Source organism: Cucurbita moschata, unplaced genomic scaffold (genome assembly GCF_002738365.1).
Source record: "Cucurbita moschata cultivar Rifu unplaced genomic scaffold, Cmos_1.0 Cmo_Scf00052, whole genome shotgun sequence".
In the NCBI taxonomy this organism is placed as follows: Eukaryota; Viridiplantae; Streptophyta; class Magnoliopsida; order Cucurbitales; family Cucurbitaceae; genus Cucurbita; species Cucurbita moschata.
In genome coordinates this window covers 422,850-446,668 of record NW_019268568.1, presented here as the reverse complement: position 1 = coordinate 446,668, position 23,819 = coordinate 422,850, and the positions used below count along the sequence as shown (strand labels likewise).

The window sequence follows — 23,819 nt, the reverse complement described above, 5'->3', positions numbered from 1 at the left end:
TGACATAATAGTGACATGAGATAGTTAGCTTAAGATAAAACAGGATTAATGAAACCTAATGATAAGATTAATGAAGTCAAATTCAATTCTTAGTGTTAAGGATAATAAAATCTCCATATATCTCCACAATCATGTGATACTATTCACTTTAGACATAAATTTTTGTAACTTTATTTTTTTGTTTCATCTAAATGACCTTGTATGAATAGAAATAATGGTTCTTACTCCAAAAATAGAGTTATACCGAGTCATTTAGTCAATAATTAGCTAGCATGAAATAGTTTAGTGTAGTCCAACACGAAAAGGTCATCGAATGACATAAATATAGTCTACTTGTATACTCAATCGATTTCTTTGGGTAGAAATAATATACCTTTTATGCTGAGTCATGATGCTATAGCAAAGTTTTAAGCAATTTTGTGGAACTTCTACCAAGGTACACGGGCAAGGAGTCTCGATAACTCTCTCTTAATTTCCTAATCTCTTTTACTTTACTCTATTACATGTTTAGGTTTAAGATATCAATTCTTTGTGTAAACACATTTATATGGAGAGCTGAGAGATTAATTGTACAAGTGAGGTAGAAGAGGTAACATAGTTGAAATTGTGAACTAATAAGGGCCTTTATTGGATTTTCACATGTTGCTGACCATAGCAGAAGGTTATACAACATTATTTTCAAAATTTTCCTCTTCCTTCCCTATCCAAATATGAAACCTTGCTTGCACTTCTAAACACTAAGAGATGTATATGCTGTCCTTTCTATCCATTCACAAAGTTCTTAAGATCTAATGAAGTGAAAGACTTTATCTCCCTCCTCAACTATGCCTACAAGAGTATTTGGGTTCATCAAACATTCATACTTCCTTTCGCTTTTATTTTCTTCTTCTATGGATAAAAAGTTCTCAAACAAGAAAGATTCCAATGGTCAAGATACATTCAAGTAGGACAAGTCCTACAAATCATGAACATAAATACAATATTCTGGCAAACTGTTCAACAAATTTATTCAAAAGAATGAAACAGAGATGATATTCAGAGCCTACAAGACTACTTTCCATACTAAATGCACATCACAATCTCCTATACCAACAACCATTAAGCTATTCCTGAATTTATGGCTAGAAAGTATCTTGATCAAATGAGAGGAGAAGTAGAGTATGAAAGGGAGATTGATCTGGATAATCATTGCACATAACAAGAACCTGGACCCCAAGGAGCAGATCTGCCGAGTCCTGATACAGGAGCGGCATTAATCCCTCTTTGATTCAGCAAACACCTGAAATGTGTCAACCTTGCAAAAACTTGATTGGGGTCTTTAGCCAGATTGTCATATGGTGTCCAAAGGCGCTCTTTCAGTACATGATCACCAAAGGAAGTTGATACCAGTTAATTAAAGTAGAGCAAATAATGAGCTAAATCAGAGAAGAGGGAGCAACAGAGCAGAGCTAGTAGGTGATTTTCTTCAGCTATTTAATTTGGCATTTGGGAATGTGGGAATGTGAAACTTCATCTTTTTTATATAAATTAGAAAAATATTGCATTGCCTGAGCCTCTATAGATCGTATGAATTTGCACCATAATAATAGTTTTGTATGGGGTCTGGGAAATGGGAACTATCATAAGCCATTATTAGCTTTTCTAAATTGGATAATGTAGATTTTAAAAAATTGATTTCATAATGGAAAAATATTAACAAAAGAACAGTGACGTACCTGCAGCGGCTGCAGCACGAGGCCAAATAGTTTGCTCAATATTTGACCCATCGATATTTTCACCCCACATGCATACCTCCCCACCAATGACTAGTTTTTGATGCTGAGGATCTGTGATATTTTTAAGCGGCTCATTTGTATAGAACTGCTCCCAACTTGTGTCTATGTGGTCCAAGTACCAACTATCTTGGTTGCTAACAATGCATCTTAACCCAGCTGCAACAACCTCGGGGGCTACACCAGTTCCTAGCCTAAAAATGAATAGCAATCAGGAAAGGTATGAATATGGGATGCCTTATTTCGAGTTCAAACTAGTAACCTTCTTTTAAAATTCTACTTTTCTAACTTATTTATTCATATAGCTTAATTTGTATTGTATGTATTGAGAAGAATCCAACTCGGCTTGGTTTATGGGGAAAGAATTTTGAGAGGGAAAAGTAGAAAATCACTATGGTTTTTGGCAACACTATCCTATAATTTCGGTGTAAATCTTTCCATCCCTTATATTACGGGTAAACCAGATTTGTTTCACATTCGATTACAATTTTCAATTTAGAAGAACTGATTTTATATTCAGATATTTAGATTGAGATCTAAGCAGAACCAGATAAAATTTTTGTTTTCATGCATTGAGAAGCTTATTTATTTATTGATGAAAAATCAGGCCACAAGATGGGGCTCCATTGAAGACATTTACTCAATTACATGGCACGTGGAGAAGCTTAAAATAATTGAAGACATTTACTCAGTTACATGACATGGCATTTAATATATAAATAGCTAAAATTGAATCTGTAGTCTTCATTTGCAAATGAAAAAAAAAAAAAATTCTTCTAGTAATGAATCCTGAACAATCTACATAATTACTATATATATATATATATATATATATAAACATCTACGTAAGTGCGAAAAAACTAGAGTTCACTATGTGGAAATTTATAGCTGGGAGTACGTATGACATACCAGTTATGCACAACAGTCTTTCGACTCAATTCGCTGCCAAAATCATTAAAAGTCTCTTCCCTGAAATTTATCCATTGTCTGATAAGATCAGAAAGTTGCCTTTGATGGTTAAACTAAAGCAGAAGCACATACCAATTTACAAGTTCATATCCATGTGACAAAGCTATTTTTTGTGCTTGCAGGACAAAGTACTTGTAAGCATCAGATTCTTTCATACCCTGTTTTCTTAACCTGTTCAGTAAAAAGGTCGAACATGTTTATCTCAATACTGCATTTGGGAGGATACGGATTGTTTCCAGACAACAACTTAGGCATACAGATAGAATACCCTGCCTAAACTTTCTCTTTCCTTACTGACATGTACCATGATTCCTAGCTCCGGAGCCAAAACGAAGATTACAAGCAGCATCGCATTAATATTTGTTGAGCAAAATGGAATCCATTAAAAAATATATGTTGCGGAAGCAATAATCAAATCTCAATTGTTTGTTAAGCAAAGAGAAGAAAATAGAAAATGAGAATGAAATCCAAAAAATGTGGAAGACTAAAAATGAACGGTACCAAAACTGCGATACATATTGGAAGTTCACCCTTTAATTAACATTAAAAGTGGAAACTCACAAAACTTGAAGAAAACTTTAAAAGAACAAAAAAGTTTGAAATATTAGGTCTAACAATAAGTAAGAAACTTAAAAAATGCAAAACTGAGATTTAATTCCCTAAATCTCAACAATATTAAAAGAGCAGTTATAAGATAGTCAACTGCTATCATTTTAGCACAAAAATGACATGACTTTATACATATAAGATAGAAGAAACGTTATAACTTATAATATTGCCCAGCGGTCCTACCCTTCTATGGAAGAACCCTTGACAACATAATGCTCAACGAATGCAACTTCCAGGCTTTTCCATAACATTGATAACTATAGATATCCAAGCTAAATTACACATCGACCGATCCCACATGACTACCACCTAAATGAAATCATAAACCCTATATTTTTAGGCATCGTATTAGACCTATCAAAAGAATTTCCACTAACATCATTATTTTCATTAGTATTTCAACTATGTTCAACTTACCACTATTTTTTTTTAACAAGAAACAACTTTTCATTGATACAATAAAAAGGATTAAAAGTTCGAAGGATACAAACTCCCCAAAGGAGTGAATTTTCTTTTTTTAGAAAAAGCAAAGACAACCATATAGACAACAACCATGAACAAGAACTTTTCATAGACCTAACGAAACACACTCCTATCAAAAATAACTCTATTATTGACTTTAGCTGCAATTATGAGAAACTTGAGAAAACTGGAGAGAGATGCAAGTTTGCTTCCAAATCTACTAGGAATAGCTTTTACTTTGTACTTGGCGGAGTATGCATCATTGAACTCTTGTTTGTATTAAAAAAAATTCTCTAACTTCTTTTGAAGACCTTTACAAAGAACCATTTCATGACAAATCAATTCCAGCTCTCGATCAAGTTGTTGAAACCAAGCTGAAAGTTTAACCATAAAAGTGTATTGATTTCATAACAGAAGTTTTAATAAGCAAGAAACAAGGGAATCCACCAGAAGACTGTTTGAGGAGAAAATGTGCAGCCCCATAGTCTTGAAAATTAAACCGAAAGTGTTGGAGAATGAATTTTCAATATTGATATAAAAAACATTCTTTATAAACTGCAAGTCTAATTTCACACTGCTCATGCTGACTACTGATGCCACATCAGAGTCATCCAAACAAGATGCGGACGAGACCTACAAGTGAGGAGGTCTTTTGATGGATGAACAAAATCCTTTTTTAAATGTTATCTCTGAATCACTCAAAGAAACGTCTGAAAGAGTGCAAAAATTAAGAAGCTTTAGTTGTGGGGGTTCAATAAATGCTGCATCTTGAATGACTATTTGCTCAAGTGAAGGGGCTAAAAGACTTGAACATGATTCTTTAAGTGCATCTGAACTAAAATTAGAATACCTAAAAAAAATGGGTGAAAGCGAAGAGCCAATCCCCATTTTTAGAGAATAAAACAAAGAATAAACTTCAATAAAATGATTCTTAACTTTTTGAAGATTTTGAGAGCTTGTTGAGTTAGAGAACAAAGGAACCAGAAAATGCGCATTTTCCTTACTACTAACGACTGGATCATTAGGAGGCAGAACTGAATTTGAACCATTATCAAGAATACAAAGGCACCATTAAAAATCTCAAGACCCTCGGAAGTATCAACAAATTGATAAAACCGAAGAAGATGACTATTTATTTATATCATTCCCATTAATATTGTTTTTTTTTTTTTTTTTATCATGATGAGAGAAATATTCATCCATAAATGTTGTCGTTTGAGAAATTATTTCTTCATCCATTGCCTGATTAACTCTCGTTAAATCAATGGGATTTGAAAGTTTTCAAAGGAAAGAACACCATGAACAATGTTTGGTGAATCCAAGGATGAAACATCACCAAATCGTGGAAAGAAATTGCCCAATTTCTTACCTTGATCTCAATATGTGGAGGTAGAAAACTACAAAGTTTTTATTATTATTATTACTTTAGTTAATTTCAATGTGGGCACCTGAACAATCAAAAAGATTAAGGGTCTGTGAGGAGATAAAAACCAAACCCCTTAGCAGTTTTCCAATTGCTTCAAAGATGTGTCTCTTCCAATAGATCAAAGGTAAGTTTGATAATGAAGTCCAACCACCATAGTCTCTGGTAAAGAATGTTTTTCTTTAGACCAATTATCCAACTTTAAATGACAACCCCCAGTTAAGTTCCTTTTTCCATTGAATAAGAATCCAAAATCATCACCCGTAAACCTCAACAACGCCATTTCTCCAATTAATTTCCTTTTGTTCCAAGAATTGTGCGCATATAATCTTTAGACCACAAATAGCTTGCTAAATCAACTTCTACCACTTCTTTTTCTTTGTTGACCCATACTGAAGAAAAAATTGAAGCTAACTCGGAAAAACTGCAAAATTGTCATTGCCTTGAACAACCTTTGAAAATGTCCTTACTATCTCACCATAATCTCAACTAGAATTCACCTTTTTGCAAGACTTACACCAAACAATTGTTGTTGTGAAGGCACCTTTGAAGAAAGTACTTCATTTTCAAATGTCAATAAAATCTCTCTCACCATCTCCCAAAAACCTAGCCATCCTTCCCTATATTTGGACCAACTGGAATACAGAATCTCTTCCTACTCCATGTGGAAGGCCAAACAACACTTTAAAAAAACCATCCTTGTTGAAACCTGAACTTGGCTAAACGAAAAGTACTACAGGGTTCTATAGCTTTCTGGAGAAATTTAGAAGCAATGGACATATGAAAGAGATCTAACAAAACATTCTCAAACCAACGGAGATAGGAGAGAAATAAAGGGAATCGTTGTTTAAATATCATATCTTCAATAAAGAAAACTACTTCGTTTTATCTCCAAATATAGAAAAATTTATTACGAATACAACTCAAGACTTCCATGATGAGAGATTTCAAAAAATTGGACGTCAAACTAATAACCTGATCTGAACGGACAAAAAGACGGACTCAGGCAACAAGTGGGGGCTAAAAAGACTGGAAGAGGATGAGAGGAAGAAAGGAGAGAGGACAGAGAAAAGAGCGTTTACCTTACCAATCTCCTTTCTTTACCCAATTCAAATTACACATAGGAATCATATTAATAAGAAACGCTCTCACTACAAATTGATTCTTGCAGTGACTAAATTTCCGTTCTTTTATAAACTCCAGTCTTGTGAATAGAATTTATTTCTTGCCTGGAGAACGAATAAAGTAACAGAATTCTCATCCTTCACTATAAAACCCAAGCGGGAAAAATTAAAGAAGAAAAATTTGTGTGTGTGTGTGTGTGTGTGTGTGTTTAAAAAAGTAAAATGCAGAAGAACATTGGGCCCCGACTATAATTTATTTCACTTAATAGACAACAGGAGTCAATAAGGTATTAGATTCTTACCAATTTCTTATATGAGGAGTCACCGTCCAGCAAGCTGAAAGTAAAATTGAGAGGGTCATGTAATTATCTAGATGATCAATGTTTATGAAGATTGATGCAGAAAAGTAATGATAGCAGATTGATACATTTTTCTGGGTAATATAAAGATTCATTTTCAAGATACTTGAAGGAATACTGGCATAGAAAACTTTATGTGAAGAACAACTTTCTTCAGATATTTTCTGTTCTTCGGGAAGGAAATTTCTTCATAATACCTCATCTAGCAGTTACCCTAATCACGTGGACTAAAAGTTTAACATGATATTGATACATACAACATTCTAATATCAATCTGATAACAGTTTCAATTGGGAAATTTCTTCATAATACCTCATCTAGCAGTTAGCCTACTCACGTGGACTAAAAGTTTAACATGATATTGATACATACAGCATTCTAATATCAATCTGATAACAGTGTCAATTGATACGTTGTAAGAAAACTACACACGTGAAAGGGAGCTCTTAATCCACAGGAACTACATTTATTCTTGTTCAATTTTACTTTGGTCCTGCTACTACGCCCTCCAACAATCCCTTTCAGCGTAGCTAAGAAAGTTGGAAAGGTTATCGGGAGTTTAGATTAAAAGACAAAGACAGGGAGTTAGACAAAGGCAAAGTGTTGTGTTTTGACTCATAATAGAACACCATTGCTTTCCATCTCTACGGATTGTTGCCCAAATGATTTCACATCACAAAGCCACTTATTCACACTTGCCACTTTGCCGAATCCTTCGGAAGTACGATTTTGCATATTATGCGGAGTACACTGGCATACAACGAGATTTATAAGCTATGCACATGCCATTACCTTGTCCGGTCATCTGTTCAAAAGAGATAAGAAGCTCCAGTGAACCAACTTCATTAGAGCTATTTCTTTAGTCTATATGGACCAAAAGAAACAACTATATCTCTAAGGATAAATGAAAATCATATGATAGAGTATGGATAATGAACCTTTTGACTCTCTCATGTAAAATTCATCTTATTTTCATAACGACAGTTTGTCTTCTTTTTTTACCAATTGGAAGTCCTTTTTGTAGCTTCCCCTCAGCTTGGGTTGTTTCTCCCATGTTTTGTGTAATTTATCATATCAATAAATGAACGGATGCTTCTCATAAAAAATAAAAACAAAAATAAAAAATTTCTATCTCGGTTGAAAATGATCTAATTATACTTCAAAGATGAAATATTACATGAAGTTGATTAAATAATATTTTTGCAGGCTTTTCATGACAACCAAAGTGTAATACAATTGTTCAACTTACTTGTATTGACTTCATCGCCTCCCAAGTGAACAAATCTATACTTAAAGATCTTGCTGAAATCTGAAATACAAGAACCGCAATATGATACCTTATCTCCTAAATAAAGATCCCTTAACTAAATGCTTAGTTCAAAACTGCATGTTTTTTCAAATTTATTCAAGAACCAAGATGATAGTTGTATTGTAACACGTCCTCGCATATAATAAATTCATGTATAAAGGAGATTCCAACCGACGATTATAACCAAAGACCATTAAATATTCTTTTTTTTTTTTTTCCAACAAACTAGAGAATGTTCGTTGATGCATTTATTTTCTAAGGTTTCCAAAAAAGAAAAAAAAAAAACAAAAGTGTAAGACTTGAAAACTCAATTTTTTAGAAAATCATCAAAATTGAGAACTATTTACCAAAGTCTCTTGGCACTGATTTTGTGGAAGGCCCTGTTTTAATTCTGCTAAGAATTTGAATGTAACTCTTTTTCCTTTCTAGACGTTTATAATAATATAATGGAAAGAACAAGAGAGATTGCGAGGAATGTGTGATATTACCCGACAGTATTCCATCTATTACTTTAAAGGTGAACTCATTACTGACATCAAGTGGCTGCTTACAGTCCTTTGACGGCCACAGAGCAGGATAGCCAACTCCCCTGGAAATGAAACCATGACGTCCTCACACAAGTTAACATAGTGAATCGAAAGGAATAGAAGGTCATCATTATTCTTTGTAGTTGGGTTGGGGGGAGATAAATTCAATAATATTGTTGTAATATAAATTCAATAATATTGTTGTAATCACCATGATAAAGCATGTCCAGGAACATCAACTTCAGCTAATACACTGACTCCACGTCGTTGTGCATATCTACAAAGTTAAGAAAGAAAATTAAAATGGAACCTAACTCTTAGTTAGCACATCCAAATAAAAAGGATGCTCACCTCACAATTTCTGTAGCATCCGCAATTGTGTACCGTTCTTGCTTAGAATAAGCACCAAGCCAAAGTTTTGGGAATGAAGGTATCTCCAATGGGAAAGATTGTGTATCGACAATGTGCCAGTGCAACACATTCTGCATAAAAGGGGTTAAAGTTGATTTTTGTAAGCAAGGATGGGAGCTTCAGCAAAAGCAGGTATTTTAGATCAGTCATTATTTGTATCAATATGGTCTGTCAAAATCTAACTGAATTTTCCTTTTCTCCTCTCCATCCATGCTGTACAAGTTTCAGCTAATTGTCAAGCTCACTTAAAACACCAATGCACATGCCTCGTTCTCTTGTAACCTCGGGAAAATTAATTTTGGTTGGAAGAGGCAAAACAAGGAGAAAAGGGCAAAAACGGAGACAAAAAGGAATGAAAGATTTGATTTTTAAAATGGCCAACCACTTCAACGCATGATTTCCATCTAAGTAATACAGTATCCATTTCTTGGTAGTAATAGTCGCGGAGGCATTTTCATTGATTAACTTTAAAGACTTTTCTTTATCTTAACAAAAAAGATAAACGCATGTTGTATACTGAGTAAGAGTAATTGGAAACTGAAACCAGCCAATAGCTACACAAACCAAGTTTTGAGCTAGTGAGCATTGCCTGAAAATTAATATCACATGATAACGCACAACTTAATGAATTCTATACCAGCTTTGCATATGCCATAGAATCAATCACTTTCTTTATAACTGGCAATGGCTGATAATGTCGAGAAGTATCTACACAAAGGTAATTTACAAGTCAGATAACAAGCCATGATTGGAGTTGGCCACCCTAGTAACAAAAATGTCAAACAAATAAATAAAAAATAAAAAATAAAAATCCAACGGAGTTTCCATTATATTTTCAACTTCAATGCTAACATTAAGAAATAACAGAAAGTTCACTTCCCAACAAATATCATGTTAAGATTCTAATCCCTTTTAGACAAGGAAGGTAAATCTTCCTCTAAGCCTAAGCATACCTCGAGTTCAATCCAAGGTTTCAACCAATAAATCATATATAACAAAAATATAGAATTTTTCTAATTCCCTCAATCATCACTTTACGCCATGACAACATAATTGAATAGTGTAGGTCATAACAACATAATTGAAAATGCACTGCAACTATTTAAGAAAGAGGAGAACTCAATCAGCCGAATAGTATGAAACGTACTTCTTGCCTAATTATTATGCATAGTCCTTCCATAAAATTTAACCTATCATATTAGCTAAAGGGACAATATCCACCATAAACTGCTTGTTTAAATCAATAGATAGATTACATAAAATAACTATATATATATATAAAAGAACACAATTTGATCTTTTGCGACAGTATCGACACTCACTAAGCAAAAGTAAGTAATATTTCAAAATATCAACGTTTCTGTCAGAATTACCATGAAGGAAACAATATAAGTTAATGACAAAATAAATAAACTACAGCATAGAAGAAATAAAAAGGAACTGAAACAGGACAGGGATACCAAGAAAGCATTTCTATCATGTCACTGTTGTGTCCAAGTATGGTCATTCAAGCAAAATTTGATATGGCAAAACTCAGAAGCATCTCACCAATTAAGAGCCCTCGATAGGAGAACCTTGGCTGGTCAATAATATTCCATGGTACCTTGCGAACTTCAATTACCCTTGATTCAAAATTGAAAGAGCATAACTGACTGAAGGTCTACAGAATTTCACATTAAAAAGGCATTCTCAATATTTTATATATTCCCTTAGGCTCCACGAATATAACATTCAAGATTGAGTCTCAGCAAGTAACCTGAAGACCATGCAAAGCCCCATAAACTGTACGAGCCTGCATAGTTTCAGAAAGTACTTACTTGATTAAGGACTAGAGCTACAAGAATAAATTAGTCCCATTAATAGTAAAACATAGAACTAATTACACTTCATCACGCAAAATATATTCAAGACAAAAATATTAATCGTTGATGAAGATGACCTAAGATTTAAATTAAATTTCATTGAGTTTCACTTTTCAGATGGTAGCATCTAGTTTTGGAGAACTCAAGATACAAGAACCTCATTAAATTATGAATTTAACCGTACACTTTCAGGCTCAACTACCAGATTAAGTACATAAAACATGGTGTGGGCACAGCCTGATTGTGGTGCATTCGAAGTTTGAGTATTATGAACATAGTTATCTCCAAAAATAGACTAAGTTACCATTCGAGTTCATGGAAAGAACTTGATTAAATAAATCACCTTAAGTCCACATAATAAATGGTTTTATGAATTCAAATTTAAACACAAAAAGAAAAAATCATTCATATGAAATTTATTTTTATTTAAATAAGAAATCGAAAGTTTAAACTAAGTCAACAATAGAACTTTTAATGTTTACATTTTTTTTATAAAGGTATGTAAAGAACTACATATACTTCAAGACTTTTAAGATTTTGTAACTAGTATCAAGTTGTTACAGTCGAGGCATTTTTAGATTTTAAGAAGAAAACCCAAATGTAGCTCAATTTTCAATCTATTCAAGAATTCAATTTTAGAACATGAACCACAGAATTCAACAACAAATACTCATGATAAAAAATAAATAAGCATTGGTCAAGATATTTACAACACAAGTCCATGTTTGAATCAAAATACACAAGCCAACTAAAAGTTAACAACTTTTTTCCACAATCATAGACGATGCTCATTTGAATCAGTATTTTCCCCTTTATGACCTTTTAGGTGACTGGTACGAAAATGAAAAACCGATTGACTAATAATCAAGTAAAGCGAGTAGGTGAAGAGTTGGTTTCACCCACCTGGAGATATGCATAGGCAGGCTTTCCAGGTGTAGGTGCAGGAACTGATAATGTGTACGATTCGTCTACACCATATTGTAACTGCAAATCCACATGGAAATTCGTAGAATTCAAACGATAATCAATGAAATTGTAGAATTCAAACGATAATCAATGAAATTGTAGAATTCAAACGATAATCGATGGCCAAAAAATTTAGCTCCAGAACAAACTATAATTCATTTTATTGAAATGGACCTCCAGAACCAAGAAAATCAGAACTAGAAACCAACCATGATGGTTCTAAAGTGAAAAATATGTTAAGAACTCCAAATGCATGATTATATAATAAGTTTTTGAGAAATCCAAGAAATGTGAATTGAACTTGAACAGAAACTTCAAACGCATTCCCAGAAAACTGAGAAACGATGGAAAAATGTAGAACAAGCTCTACATAATTCCCAACAACTCTGAAGTCATCAGCAAATCCAGAATATGGAAGGATAAAAACAGAATCAACACAATCATAAATATACCTCATCGGAAGGCGAAGAGACAACAATGTGGATTCCAAGAAGCAGAGCAGAGGAACCCAAGCGAGTGAGATTAGCATCAACAACATGAGCAGCATGAACCACATCAAGTAACCTCGAGAATCCCTCCTGGAGTATCCCCGAAGCATCGCTGAAGTTGGAACCCTGAGTGTTGAGGCGAAAATCCTTCGCAACATACAACCGACGGTGCCCACCGTGAGTGACCGACGCCGGCAACGGCCATATCCGCACACCTCCGGCAATCTCATTGCTCCGGGAAGCGGCGGAAGCGACTAAAAAGTAAAAAAAGAGCTGCAGAAGCAGAATGGCGGAGGAGTGAACTGCCATTGTTATACAAATGGAGAAGATAAATGGTGATGAGATTGTTATAGAAATGGAGAAGAAAGAAATCAGGCCACAGAGAGCAGAGAAGCCATAGCAGAAAGTGACGATTAGATGATGGGGAAAATGATTAACAAATGAAGAAGAACAACGTGGAACTCCAAAATCGGACTGCCTTTCCGGTACGTACCGGCTTTTTACTTATATGGTCACTTTCTCGTGATTTCATAAATAATTAACAATAAATTATTTATATTTCTTTAAAAAAAAAAAAAAAAAAAACTCATAATGTTTTTTTTTATAATTTATTTTTTTATTTTATTTTATTTTTAATAATTTTTTACTATGGTAATTTTAACCCTTTTCTCACTTCAAATATAATTAAAAAAGAATTTTCTATCATGCATTAATTTAATTATAAAACATAAATATAATATAAAATTAATATAATTATAGAGAAAACGACCATATAACTTTTTCTTTTTTTGAAATTTATGAAATTAATAAGTTTAATAATACTTTACGCTATTTTCTATTAAAATTAATAGGTGAGGTAGCAAAAATTAGATCGAAGATAAAATTATATAATAATAATAATATACGTACATTTGAACCGACGTTCAGATTATATGTTAAATAATAATAATAATAATAACTTAAATAGGATAGTTTTTACTTAAGTAAACATTCTAAAATCATAGTTGATGAAATTAAATAAGTCAAAACCTTTTTTGAAAAATGAAAAAACATTATTATGGGTCAAATAATGTAATGCTTAATGGTCCCTTCCAAGAACAGCGGGCCCCACCTTCTTGAAGAAATCACGTGCATCCCAAAACACATATTCCCCTACTACCTATACTTAATTACGGCTTCATATTCGGCTGTCATGGGACGCCACGTGGATGGTTGGATTTGACCGAAAAAAAACTGTCTTCAAAATAAAATTAATAAATTAACAAAAAAAAAAAACTCATAATTTATCTAAAACATACCCTTAGAAAAAAAAAACATATGATTGATAAATATTTAAATTTATTTTATATGTTAAGAAGAAGATTATTAATTTAGATGAAAAGTTAAAATCATGATATATCTAATTATTATATTACTGATAAATATTTAAAGATTCTCGACATTCTTTAAAATTTACCATACAACATTAAAATTAAAAATTTAGAATTTATTAAATATTTTATATTTTTCAAAATTTAAAAGTTCATAAATTTATTAAATATTATATATGTGAAATATAAAAGTTTAGAGATTAATTTTTTTTAATATGCCCACAAATAATTAAAAATAATAATTTATGATCACTAATTAGTGATTCAATTATATTTGATCATATTTACGTAAACCTTAAAAGTAGGTATACCCACCCAATTAAATTAAGTATTAGTTGAAATTTAACTGTTATTAATTAATTAATTATTATTTTACAAAATTACATGATTTAATAAAATAAAATACACTTCACCCACGTGGACATTATTATTCGAAATTGAATTGTTGACGCATAAGTCCCAACGACCTCCCCACTTTCGTTTCAAGCACGTGCACCCCACGCACATGGACCATTCCTTAATATGGACAGTTCTATCTTCTCTCATCTCCTAATCCGATTTAACGCCACGTGGATGGCTAGATTTTGACCAACGGCCTTCGCAAGGATCTTAATTTATAAACTTGGTAAAGTGTTCTTGACTTAAGATATTGGGGTGATTCCTTATCATTGTATATAATACGACGCTAACGTTCGGGTTAGTTTCTTTACATAAAAAATCACTGCAAGCATCTCTGAAGCCATGGATGATTCCAACAAATAAATCAGAAGATCTTCAATAGCAAAGACTATTTTTACAGATAATATATACATGAGAGTATCTGTCATAATACAAAAGTTGGGTATCATAAACACATTAATATACGATATGCCCACTTGACTCGACTCGACCTGACCCGACTCACTGACTCACTTACATAAACGTCTAGCTTAAACAAAGCAATATATAAATAATAATAATAAGAAAAAGAAGAAAGGAAAAACAAAAGGTTATTTTGTTGGGAAGGGGAGTTTTTGATGACGGAGAGAGCTATCGACATCCCGAGAGGTGCATCGTTGAACTAACATCTACCGGAGCCATTTTGTTTTTTGGTTTTTTTTTTTGTGGTTTTTTTCCCCAGCTGTGTATCTCTGCATTTTCCTAAAGTAAATCAGAAACTTGATTTCATGAGATTTATTCTTGGCTTTAGACTAATGTTGTCAAAGGGTCTCTCCTGTTCTACATGGAGGTAATCCTTTGTCTTCAGAACCTGCAGAAAGAGGGATAACTTTATGCATAAATGAACCAGCAAATAGCATGTATTCTAGAACACAAGACACCATAAGATTATCCGTAGACGTGTTTTAAAACCAAGGGGAAGCCCAGAAGATTATCAGTAGATGTGTTTTAAAACTTTAAGGGGAAGCCCAAGAGAGAAAGTCCAAAGAGGACAATATCTGTTAATGGTAAGCTTGGGCCGTTACAAATGGTATCAGAGAAAGACACCGAGCGGTGTGTTAGGAAGGACACTGAGCCCTTGAAGGGGAGTGGACACTAGGCGGTGTGCCAGTAAGGATGCTGGACACTGAAAGAGGACAATATATGTTAGTGGTGGGCTTGGGCCATTACAAATGGTATCAGAAAAAGACACCGAGCGGTGTGCTAGCAAGGACACTGAGCCCCTGAAGGGGAGTGGACACTAGGCGGTGTGCCAGCAAGGATGCTGGACCCTGAAAGGGGTGGATTCGGGGTCCCACATCGATTGGAGAGGGGAATGAGTGTTAGCAAGGACGCTGGGCCTTGAAGGGGAGTGGATTGTGAGATCCCAAATCAGTTGGAGAGGGGGACGAAGCATTCTTTATAAGGGTGTGAAAACCTCTCCCTAACGGCTACGTTTTAAAACCTTGAGGGGAAGTTTGGGAGGGAAAGCCCTAAGAGGACAATATCTGTTAGCGGTGGACTTGGGTCGTTACACATCAAATCTTCCAATTGTCTACCTACAACATGTGAGATCGTCTCCAACAAACGAAGGATAAGTTTTCACATCAAATTACTTCTACGAGTATTTCCGACACCCCATCCCCTATTTCTTATTGTCGACGCCTCCTCCCCGCCTCTTCTTCCTCCTTCTCTTCCTGCCCCGCCCCCTCTTCCCAAACCTCCAACTCTAGGGGCCCCCTCTTCCCAAACCTCCAACTCTAGTGCCAACGTCGGGCGTCGCCGTCGGCGTCTCCTCCTTACCTTTTCTTCTTCCCCTTCTTACATTCCTCTTTCCTTCTCAAGGAAAGAAACTAAAGCAAAGTTGATTCATTCATCATCTTCTTCCTCGTTGGTTATGAATTTACCAGTCCTAGGATCAAGAACAACAATGAAGAACACAAGATCTGAGAAAGCCAGAGGCTTGATCTCATTGACGGGCACTCCCGTATCAATGTTCGACTGCACCAACACTCTCTTTCCTGTAATAAACCCTCTCATCAGCCGAACACGAGCCCTAGTTACATTTCATTTGCCTTAGTGAATCCAAACAACACACCTTCACAAAATAGAGCCATCATTTCTAGCCTTTCCTAGCTATGTGGTATTCGAAAACCATGCACAATTAGCAGTAGGAAGAAATTTTGGCTGGCAAACATGAACCTAGATAGCAACAATATATCGATCGACGACCATACTCAGAAACCAAGACCACATTTTGTAATCATTCCGTGGTGCCGACAACGTAAATCTACGAGGGTTCAAAATGACGTACCAGTGTCTCGAAAAACATTCTCGATGCTTCCTTCCGAGTTTTGTTAACGAGTAAGTTATCCATGTGAAGGACCTTTCTCCCATGTACAGAGTCCCTATCAAAGAGATTTTGAAGATATCTAGCCACAGCCCTGTTTAAAAGAATACAAACGACGTGTTCGGTAAAATTATGAAGGAAACGAAAAGGCAACCCGAAAAGTGGCTTCATTTAGAAGTAACACATCAATCGTACACGATAACTATCCAAACGACACCACCTTAGAGCGTACATATCAATGTAAAACTTATCCGATGAAAAAGAAGATGACTAATAAAATACATGCCTGGTGCGGGACGACCATCCACTGTTTTCGAGAAAGCTAGGATCAGCTGCAAATTGCTCGTTGTCCTCATCTTCTTCATCGTCGTCATCTGCGTTCAAAAATTCTGGAGGAAAACGATACATCGTGAGCAAACATAACAACAAGAGTTGCTCTTATGTAACACAATAAGGACACTGCTAAGTACAGAATCAAGAATGTCATGAAATGCAAACCTATATCATTGGCCACCGTGGCATCCTCGAAGTCCTGCACGACAAATAAAGTTTTAGACACGAGAAGCAAACAAGTATCGACGTAAATAAAGGGTACGCTTTTTCAGGAAATTCTGTACAAAGAAAATAAACAATTTCTGAACATTTGTATTGATTTAGAACAGTAAGAACCCACAAATTCGACTTCCTTCTTCCTAAACACGACATTCGGGGACTGATGGGTGTTCGTTTTTTCTTTCCAAAAAAATTCGTAATCCAACCCTTTCATGTTTTAAAAAGCACAAAAAGAGAGAAACATACACCACGATCTTCGGCTATTGGATGATCGAGGACAGTCATTTCAGTGTCCACAATATCGAGCAAATCAGCTTCTTCGGGATAGCTCGGATTCACAACTTCATTGAAGGAGGTACTTTTAAAATCCATATCGAATCCTGGTGAATATTGAGAATCCATCTGAGCTCCATCAATTAAACAAAGAGAAGCTCCATCCTTCTCACCACAAACGAAATCTGCTGTATTTACTCCATCTGCATCGATTTCCCCTAACTTAACATCTAAGATGCTTTCAGCAGGTTTGGCGCCATTTTCTCGAGGTGAAGTTACAAGGGAAACATTGTGATCGGGTTTTTCATCGTCAACGTTATCTCTGATCTCGGTGCAATCATTAGCATTGACAGTGTCAAGACCTACATTCCCCGATTCCACCGTAAAAGTATCTTCAACACCAGGCTGAGATTCCAATATTTTCTCCGGAGAAAAGCAAGATATATCCATCTGCAACGAAGCGTTTCGATCATCATATTTATCCCCGATGACTAAGGACGGCAACTCTAACTCCTTGATATCGAAGCTATCAACTGCATCAGCAATATTTCCGGCTTCAGAATCAATTTTTTCTCGCTCTCCAACGGGTTCCAGTCCAGCATTCTCAGTTGAAGTCACTTGCTGCTGGTCTTGAACATCAAGATCAGGACACTCTAAGGCTAACTCTTGAGTTTCGATCTGAATAGTAGCCCGAGAAGGCTGAGATTTGAAATCATTTTTGTCGACCACCGCATCAGGGTTTGTTTCTGTAGCACTTTCTTCAGTGGTATTTGGCCTAACAGCAGACTCGAAATTGTTTCCTGCCTCGGTCGAAGCACCGACGGGATCCTTCTCGTAAACCCTGATTTCACTAAGGTTAAACGCTTCTGCATGCAATGAGGACAGTTCCTTGGAGATACCTAAAGCATAAGGAAACAAAAGTTGATTACTAATTAGCAAGAAAAGAGAGATTATATAAAGAATGCCTGAATACCTGAATATATGGATTCACTGAAAATCTCATCTTCTAAGAATTGTCTCTGAATCATCGAAATTTCCGGACGAGTACAAGGTGCCTTTTTCCGAACACGTCGTATGTCTTCAGTGCTAGTAAGTTGGTGACGTATTGTGCTGAATAATAATAGTACACATGCTGTTAGTGTCTCGGCACTCCCGTTTACCACGGCGAAGGTGAGTAATTACCGATTAAAATAAATAGTGAAATGTGTACTAGAAACAGGTTTTTTCTTGAAATATTTAAAATGGCAGGTTAGAGACGAAATTCCAAAAAAAAAGCTCATCGATTAAATAACGAACAAGGAACTATAAATCGATAGTAAAGTAAAACTTGAATATTGTATCGAGTATATAAACAAATGGATGCATATGATACATACTCTCCATGCAAAACCATCATGTCATCCATAAGCACCTTCTTCTTCGAGGTGCCAACTCGAAGTGCAGGTCGTGAACGTTTCAAGGATATTGTTTCATGCATAGGAGGTGACGGTTTCATTTTCAAAACCGAAGATCGTCTTCCAACTAAATCAACAGAAAAAACTAACTCAGTGACATCCTAGTCTACCAATTAGAAAGTCAGAAATATCAGCACACTGTCATAGAGATGTCAAAAGGAATGTAATAATACCTAAAATAGATGATAACAAATCATCATCATCAGGAATGGACTCGGTAACCCTCTTAGATCGGTGCACCCCAACCGACTCGGCTGAGTTAAAACTCTGGGCTGTTAAAGTACTTTCAGTAAAGCTTCGCTTCTTCCCAGATAAAAGTTTAGTTCCAGAAACACCGTCGTCCTCGGCCAAGTTTCCTTTGTCCAGTGAAGAATACAACGGTAAGTCGTCACCGTGTGTTTCGGTAAGGCCCTCTGGTACAGAAAGCAACTTCTCCGGTGCAGGGAAGTCTGAGGTCGGAGACCTATTCGAAATCTCTGTGCAAATATCATTAGACAATGCAGAACCAAAAGGTTTGTTCGGACCCCTGCAACTAGCCAGTCCATCTTCAGAAACTTCTGTACCGCCTTTCTCGCTTATTTCCAAATTTTGCGTCACAGCATCAGTTGCCTGGTAGCTTTCGCCTAAAATCACAAATGATTAACTAATTAATTCTCGAAGTTATGAAGTATATGATGGGAGCTCCAGAAGAATGAGGTATAACCACCGATCGATACCTTCAAGAGATGACCTATCGCGTTCGATTCCATGGGAATTGCATGCCTGAAGCACAGGCTTCTCCATGGATGTAATTTCTTCACCATTGAAAGAATTTTGAGTCTCGGTGTCCTTCGGTTCCAGAAATTCCTTAGATTCAGCATCAATAACCTCAGGTCTCCCGGGAGATTCCTCTTGGTACGTTGAATCCAGGGCAACTTTTCTAGGAGAGAGCACTTCAACCAAGTTGTCCATGGGTTTTAAGGATAGTTGACCCTCTGATGCTAATGCATACGTGCCATCCGAACGAGCTTTATGGCCAAAGTCCTCCAAATCAGGGGTGACACCGGAGCAACTAGGAGACACAGCAGTTGCATCTAACGAAGATCGGCTACAGTCATATTCTGCATCAACGTGATCAAGAAAGGTCATTTCAGGCTCATTGTTTATTACAACTCCATTGTTCATTTCTTCTCCTGTGATTGGGCCACCCAATGCATCTGTAATACAGATGAGCATTTTACAGAAGACGGGATTTATCGTTTCGGTAGAAGCAGCAAACCATGATTATCAGGATTCTAGAGAACAAGACGAGTGAGAAAAAGTTAAAAGGTAATTACCTCCTTTCGTCTTTTCCGATGGCAACGAAAACTGTTCAAGTTTTGGGTCATTAGAAAGATGGCCATTCTCTTCAGGATGCATGATTCTTGTAGTCTCATAATCCAAATCATTATGGGAAGACCAACCTAAAACATCAGTAGTACCACCGTAAATATTCGACTTCCTGGATTCATTATTTTCAATTCCGACAGCTTCCAGATCTGTACTATGATCTTCCACTTTCAAAGAACCATCACTATCCCGTACGCTAGACAAGTTGCATTCATCCACTCGTCTCGTGGTAGATGCTGGATCCTGCGTAACATACAAACTAGCAATGTTCGGCCAATTCTAACGACAATTCGAAGGCTAAACACAGAATATAAAAGAATAAATAGAAATCTTAATCATCAGATGATAATAAGTCTATATTAACCTGAAACCGATTAGCACGTACCTGCACTGTTTCAAAGGTTTCTAGGATTTCCTCCATATTCGCATCTGTGTCTTTCAAGACAGTTGATTGAGAAGGTGCCCGAACATCATTACTGCAATCACACACACGAACAAAACAAATTTTGAGTACATGGGTCGACTGGCAGACGGGATATAGCCTTAAAAAAAGAGCCTTTAATCATAGCAGTCAAGCTTTAAAATATCATATAGATATAAAACGCTTACTCTAAGATCTCATCGTGTTCCTTAACGGTGATCTTCTCCGCAAAGAGTTCCTGCTTGTCATCAGTAAGTGGGAAAGGGGGAGACAAAATTACAAACAGGAAATGCAGGAAAAGGAAGAAGAAAGGAAGGAAAAACTAGCCATTTGTACTTTCGGTTTCACACATCTAATCGTGCAAGATTGCTAGCCACGTTGTGGCAGCCTTCTCAAATAGTTTCTCATATTATGTTACCTCGTCGAGATCTAAACCAATTTGTGAAGCATCTCCGTCACCGAAACGTTCTGCAAAACCAAGAAGATTAAAGTTTTTTGGATAAGCACTTAATGTAGTTGACTAAACTATCGCCACATCGAACGCGTAGAAAAGAATACTAACCATCCAAGCCAAATTGAGAAGTGGTGTAGACTACACCCTCCATAGTATCTTGAAGGGTGATTTGCTCCCGAGAACTAACGTGATGATCAACATAATTACTGCAGCAAAATTAGAGGTCATTCACTGAGGGGAAAACGCTACAACACGGCTTTGTTGCTATTGCCGCAGGTTCATTATAAACAGAACTGAAAACCCTTTAACTAACCCCTGATAAAGTTCGTTGTCCGGAAGCTCAAAATCATCGAGATCAAAAGTTTCGGGCAAAGTGATAGAATGATATGGAGCAGTAGATTCTTCAGGTGGTAAATCGACAGCAGTAGAACGGAATGCTTGCTTTATCTTAAGCAGAGCTTCACTACAATCGTCAAATAGGTAACCCACCTTTCTAGAATATATCCTCACCACCCCAAGGAGAAGATGGCTGGACAATCGCAGTGCAATTGGCACGTCGGGGAAAAGAATCGAATCTGTTTCGAAAACTTGAATAAATAAGTAACTTCCTAGTTCCTCTACTAGGGAAGCGCAATCAATAAACCAAAAAATGCATCTATGGAACCATAATATCATAAAATATAATTTTCATAACCAACAATAATTTCATTTAGACAGAATCAGCCCAAGCTCACCGCTAGCAAATATTATCCTCTTTGGGCTTTCCCTTTCAGATTTCTCCTCTAGGTTTTTAAAACACGTATGCTAGGGAGAGGTTTCCGTACTCTTATAAGGAATGCTTCGTTCCCCTCTCCAACCAATGTGGGATCTTACAATCCACCCCCTTGAGGGCCCAGTATCCTAGCTGGCACACCGCCCAGTGTCTAGCTCCGATACCATTTGTAAGCGCTCAAGCCCACCACTAGCAGATATTGTCCTTTTTGGGCTTTCCCTTTCGGACTTCCGCACAAAGTTTTTAAAGCGTGTCTACTAAGGAGAGATTTCCACACCCTTACAAGGAATGCTTCGTTCCCCTCTCCAACCAACTTGGTATCTTACAATCCACCCCCCTTGGGGGCCTAGCGTCCTCACTGACACACCGCTCAATGTCTGGCTCTGATACCATTTATAACAGCTCAAGCATACCGCTAGTAGATATTGTCCTTTTTGGGCTTTCCCTTTCGGGTTTCCCCTCAAGGTTTTTAAAACGCGTCTACTAAGTAGAAATTGTCACACACTTATAAGAAATGCTTCGTTCCCCTCTCCAAACAACGTAGGATCTTCCACCATATTACAAAAACCTCTATTTATCAAAAGATTAACGTCCTTACATATAGAAAGAGCATAGTACTCAAGAAACGCATGAACTCCCACAAATTTCAATCAGCTCTTAACACGAATCAATCAAAAAATTCCCAATGCATGAGAAGATAATCTACACTTATGAAACGTTCTAGCTTTGATTTGTCTAAGAAGAAAAGGGGGAAATGAAGAACCAAGAACATAGAGTGAAGAAATACTAACCAACAGAGACCCCGATATCAGTGTCCGCCACTTGATTCTTCCGCAGCTTCCTCTCCAAATGAGCCGCTATCCATATTGTCCCAAGCGGCCCTTTCTTGGCCAATATGAATTGAGAATAGAACATTTTTCACTTCACCTATGAAACCATGAAAATCTCCAAATAACCCAAATTCTAAGCCAACAAGATATCTCTCAGACACACATGGACACCAAAACCATTTCCACGAGCACCAAGAACACCATAAACAATCAGACAAATCAAACCCAACCCAATTGGTATAATTCACAACAAAAACCCTAATTCCAACCCACCAAAAAAACCCCCAAATTCCACCCCTAAACACACAAATTAGGCACCTCCAACCAAATTCCACACAGAAACCCCGAGAACTACAAACCCCAAGTAACAAAAACAAGAGAAAACCAAGCTACCAAAACCCCCAGAACTTCGAACCCCAAAAAGAAGAGACCCCAGTTCCCAAAACCCAAGTGGGGCTCCAACGAATGCTCGAACACCACAACTCCGCTAACAAACGCGCAAAATAACTCGAACCCAGATACAGAATCAGGTAGAAATCCCAGCAAAGCGAAGTCGTGAAGGGAATTGAAGGAAAATGAGCAGAAAACGAAGTAGCGGGGAAAGAACCAAGTGAGAAAAGAAGCAATGTTGAGAGAAGAAGAGCGAGCGAACCGGATCGGGCCGAGTTGACCAACAAATTGAAGAGAGAGAGGAAAGGAATCTCTGTAACGGGGGGGAGAGAGAGAGAGAGAGAGAGAGAGAGAGAGAGAGAAAGAGGTTGAAGAAGCGGGTGTGGTGACACTCTGAGCTTCAAGGAGTTAGGAACAGTGAGCAAAAACCCAATTGGAGCTGTCTCGATCCCACGCGTCGACCACCGATTGGTCTGTGTGTTTTTGGGTATGAAATTTGAGAATTTGGCCAAAAGTTTTCAAATATTTGAATAAGCTTCGGGAAAAGAAAGAGCCGTCTTCTGAAAGCTTTGATTTTTATTTTTTGTTTATTAAATATACAAACACATCAAAACTATGTTTAACTCAACAATTAATTAATTAAACAAAATTATGGTGTGGTAACGATTTATGCCATATCTAATAAGCATTTGTTTTTTAAATTAAGCATTTAATAGATATTCTGACCCAACCTCGTATCAATAAATATAATAATAAAATTAAAATAAGTATCGAGTTAGTTTGAAGTCTATTTCTAATGACCAAAAGTTGAGTTAGATCTTCATCGATGACTGAAGTACATAAGCCACACATGACATTAACGATGAAAAGTGGTGATGGTGGTTGAC

The 23,819-nt window shown here is 36.3% G+C and overlaps 2 protein-coding genes across 4 annotated transcripts; both read right to left on the bottom strand.

The window, feature by feature from the left end:
* Nucleotides 1–905: 905 nt before the first annotated feature.
* Nucleotides 906–13,462, bottom strand: LOC111436138 (beta-hexosaminidase 3-like). The gene is made up of 15 exons (XM_023073835.1): nucleotides 13,455–13,462; nucleotides 12,246–12,777; nucleotides 11,731–11,811; nucleotides 10,722–10,757; nucleotides 10,514–10,625; nucleotides 9,603–9,673; nucleotides 8,906–9,036; nucleotides 8,766–8,831; nucleotides 8,516–8,616; nucleotides 7,968–8,027; nucleotides 6,662–6,695; nucleotides 2,814–2,912; nucleotides 2,682–2,741; nucleotides 1,716–1,966; nucleotides 906–1,352 (listed from the first exon to the last, which is right to left on the bottom strand). Exons 1-15 carry the CDS (start codon nucleotides 13,460–13,462, stop codon nucleotides 1,186–1,188), a joined length of 1,809 nt encoding a protein of 602 aa, XP_022929603.1. The 3' UTR covers nucleotides 906–1,185.
* Nucleotides 13,463–14,410: 948 nt separating this feature from the next.
* On the bottom strand, nucleotides 14,411–23,295 carry LOC111436172 (sister chromatid cohesion 1 protein 4-like). Of its 3 annotated transcripts, none has more exons than XM_023073884.1 (16): nucleotides 22,504–23,295; nucleotides 21,254–21,515; nucleotides 21,049–21,146; nucleotides 20,905–20,954; nucleotides 20,675–20,724; nucleotides 20,451–20,541; nucleotides 20,014–20,308; nucleotides 19,414–19,893; nucleotides 18,871–19,320; nucleotides 18,620–18,764; nucleotides 18,217–18,353; nucleotides 17,217–18,142; nucleotides 16,917–16,950; nucleotides 16,705–16,807; nucleotides 16,383–16,512; nucleotides 14,411–14,900 (listed from the first exon to the last, which is right to left on the bottom strand). In XM_023073884.1, the coding sequence occupies exons 1-16, from the start codon at nucleotides 22,625–22,627 to the stop codon at nucleotides 14,802–14,804; spliced, it is 3,474 nt and encodes a 1,157-aa protein (XP_022929652.1). In that variant the 5' UTR covers nucleotides 22,628–23,295; the 3' UTR covers nucleotides 14,411–14,801. The 3 variants fall into 3 exon arrangements, with proteins under 3 accessions (XP_022929652.1, XP_022929653.1, XP_022929654.1); XM_023073885.1 differs by having other exon boundaries at nucleotides 20,014–20,312; nucleotides 20,473–20,541; XM_023073886.1 differs by having other exon boundaries at nucleotides 19,414–19,797; nucleotides 22,504–23,294.
* Between the last annotated feature and the right edge of the window lie 524 nt (nucleotides 23,296–23,819).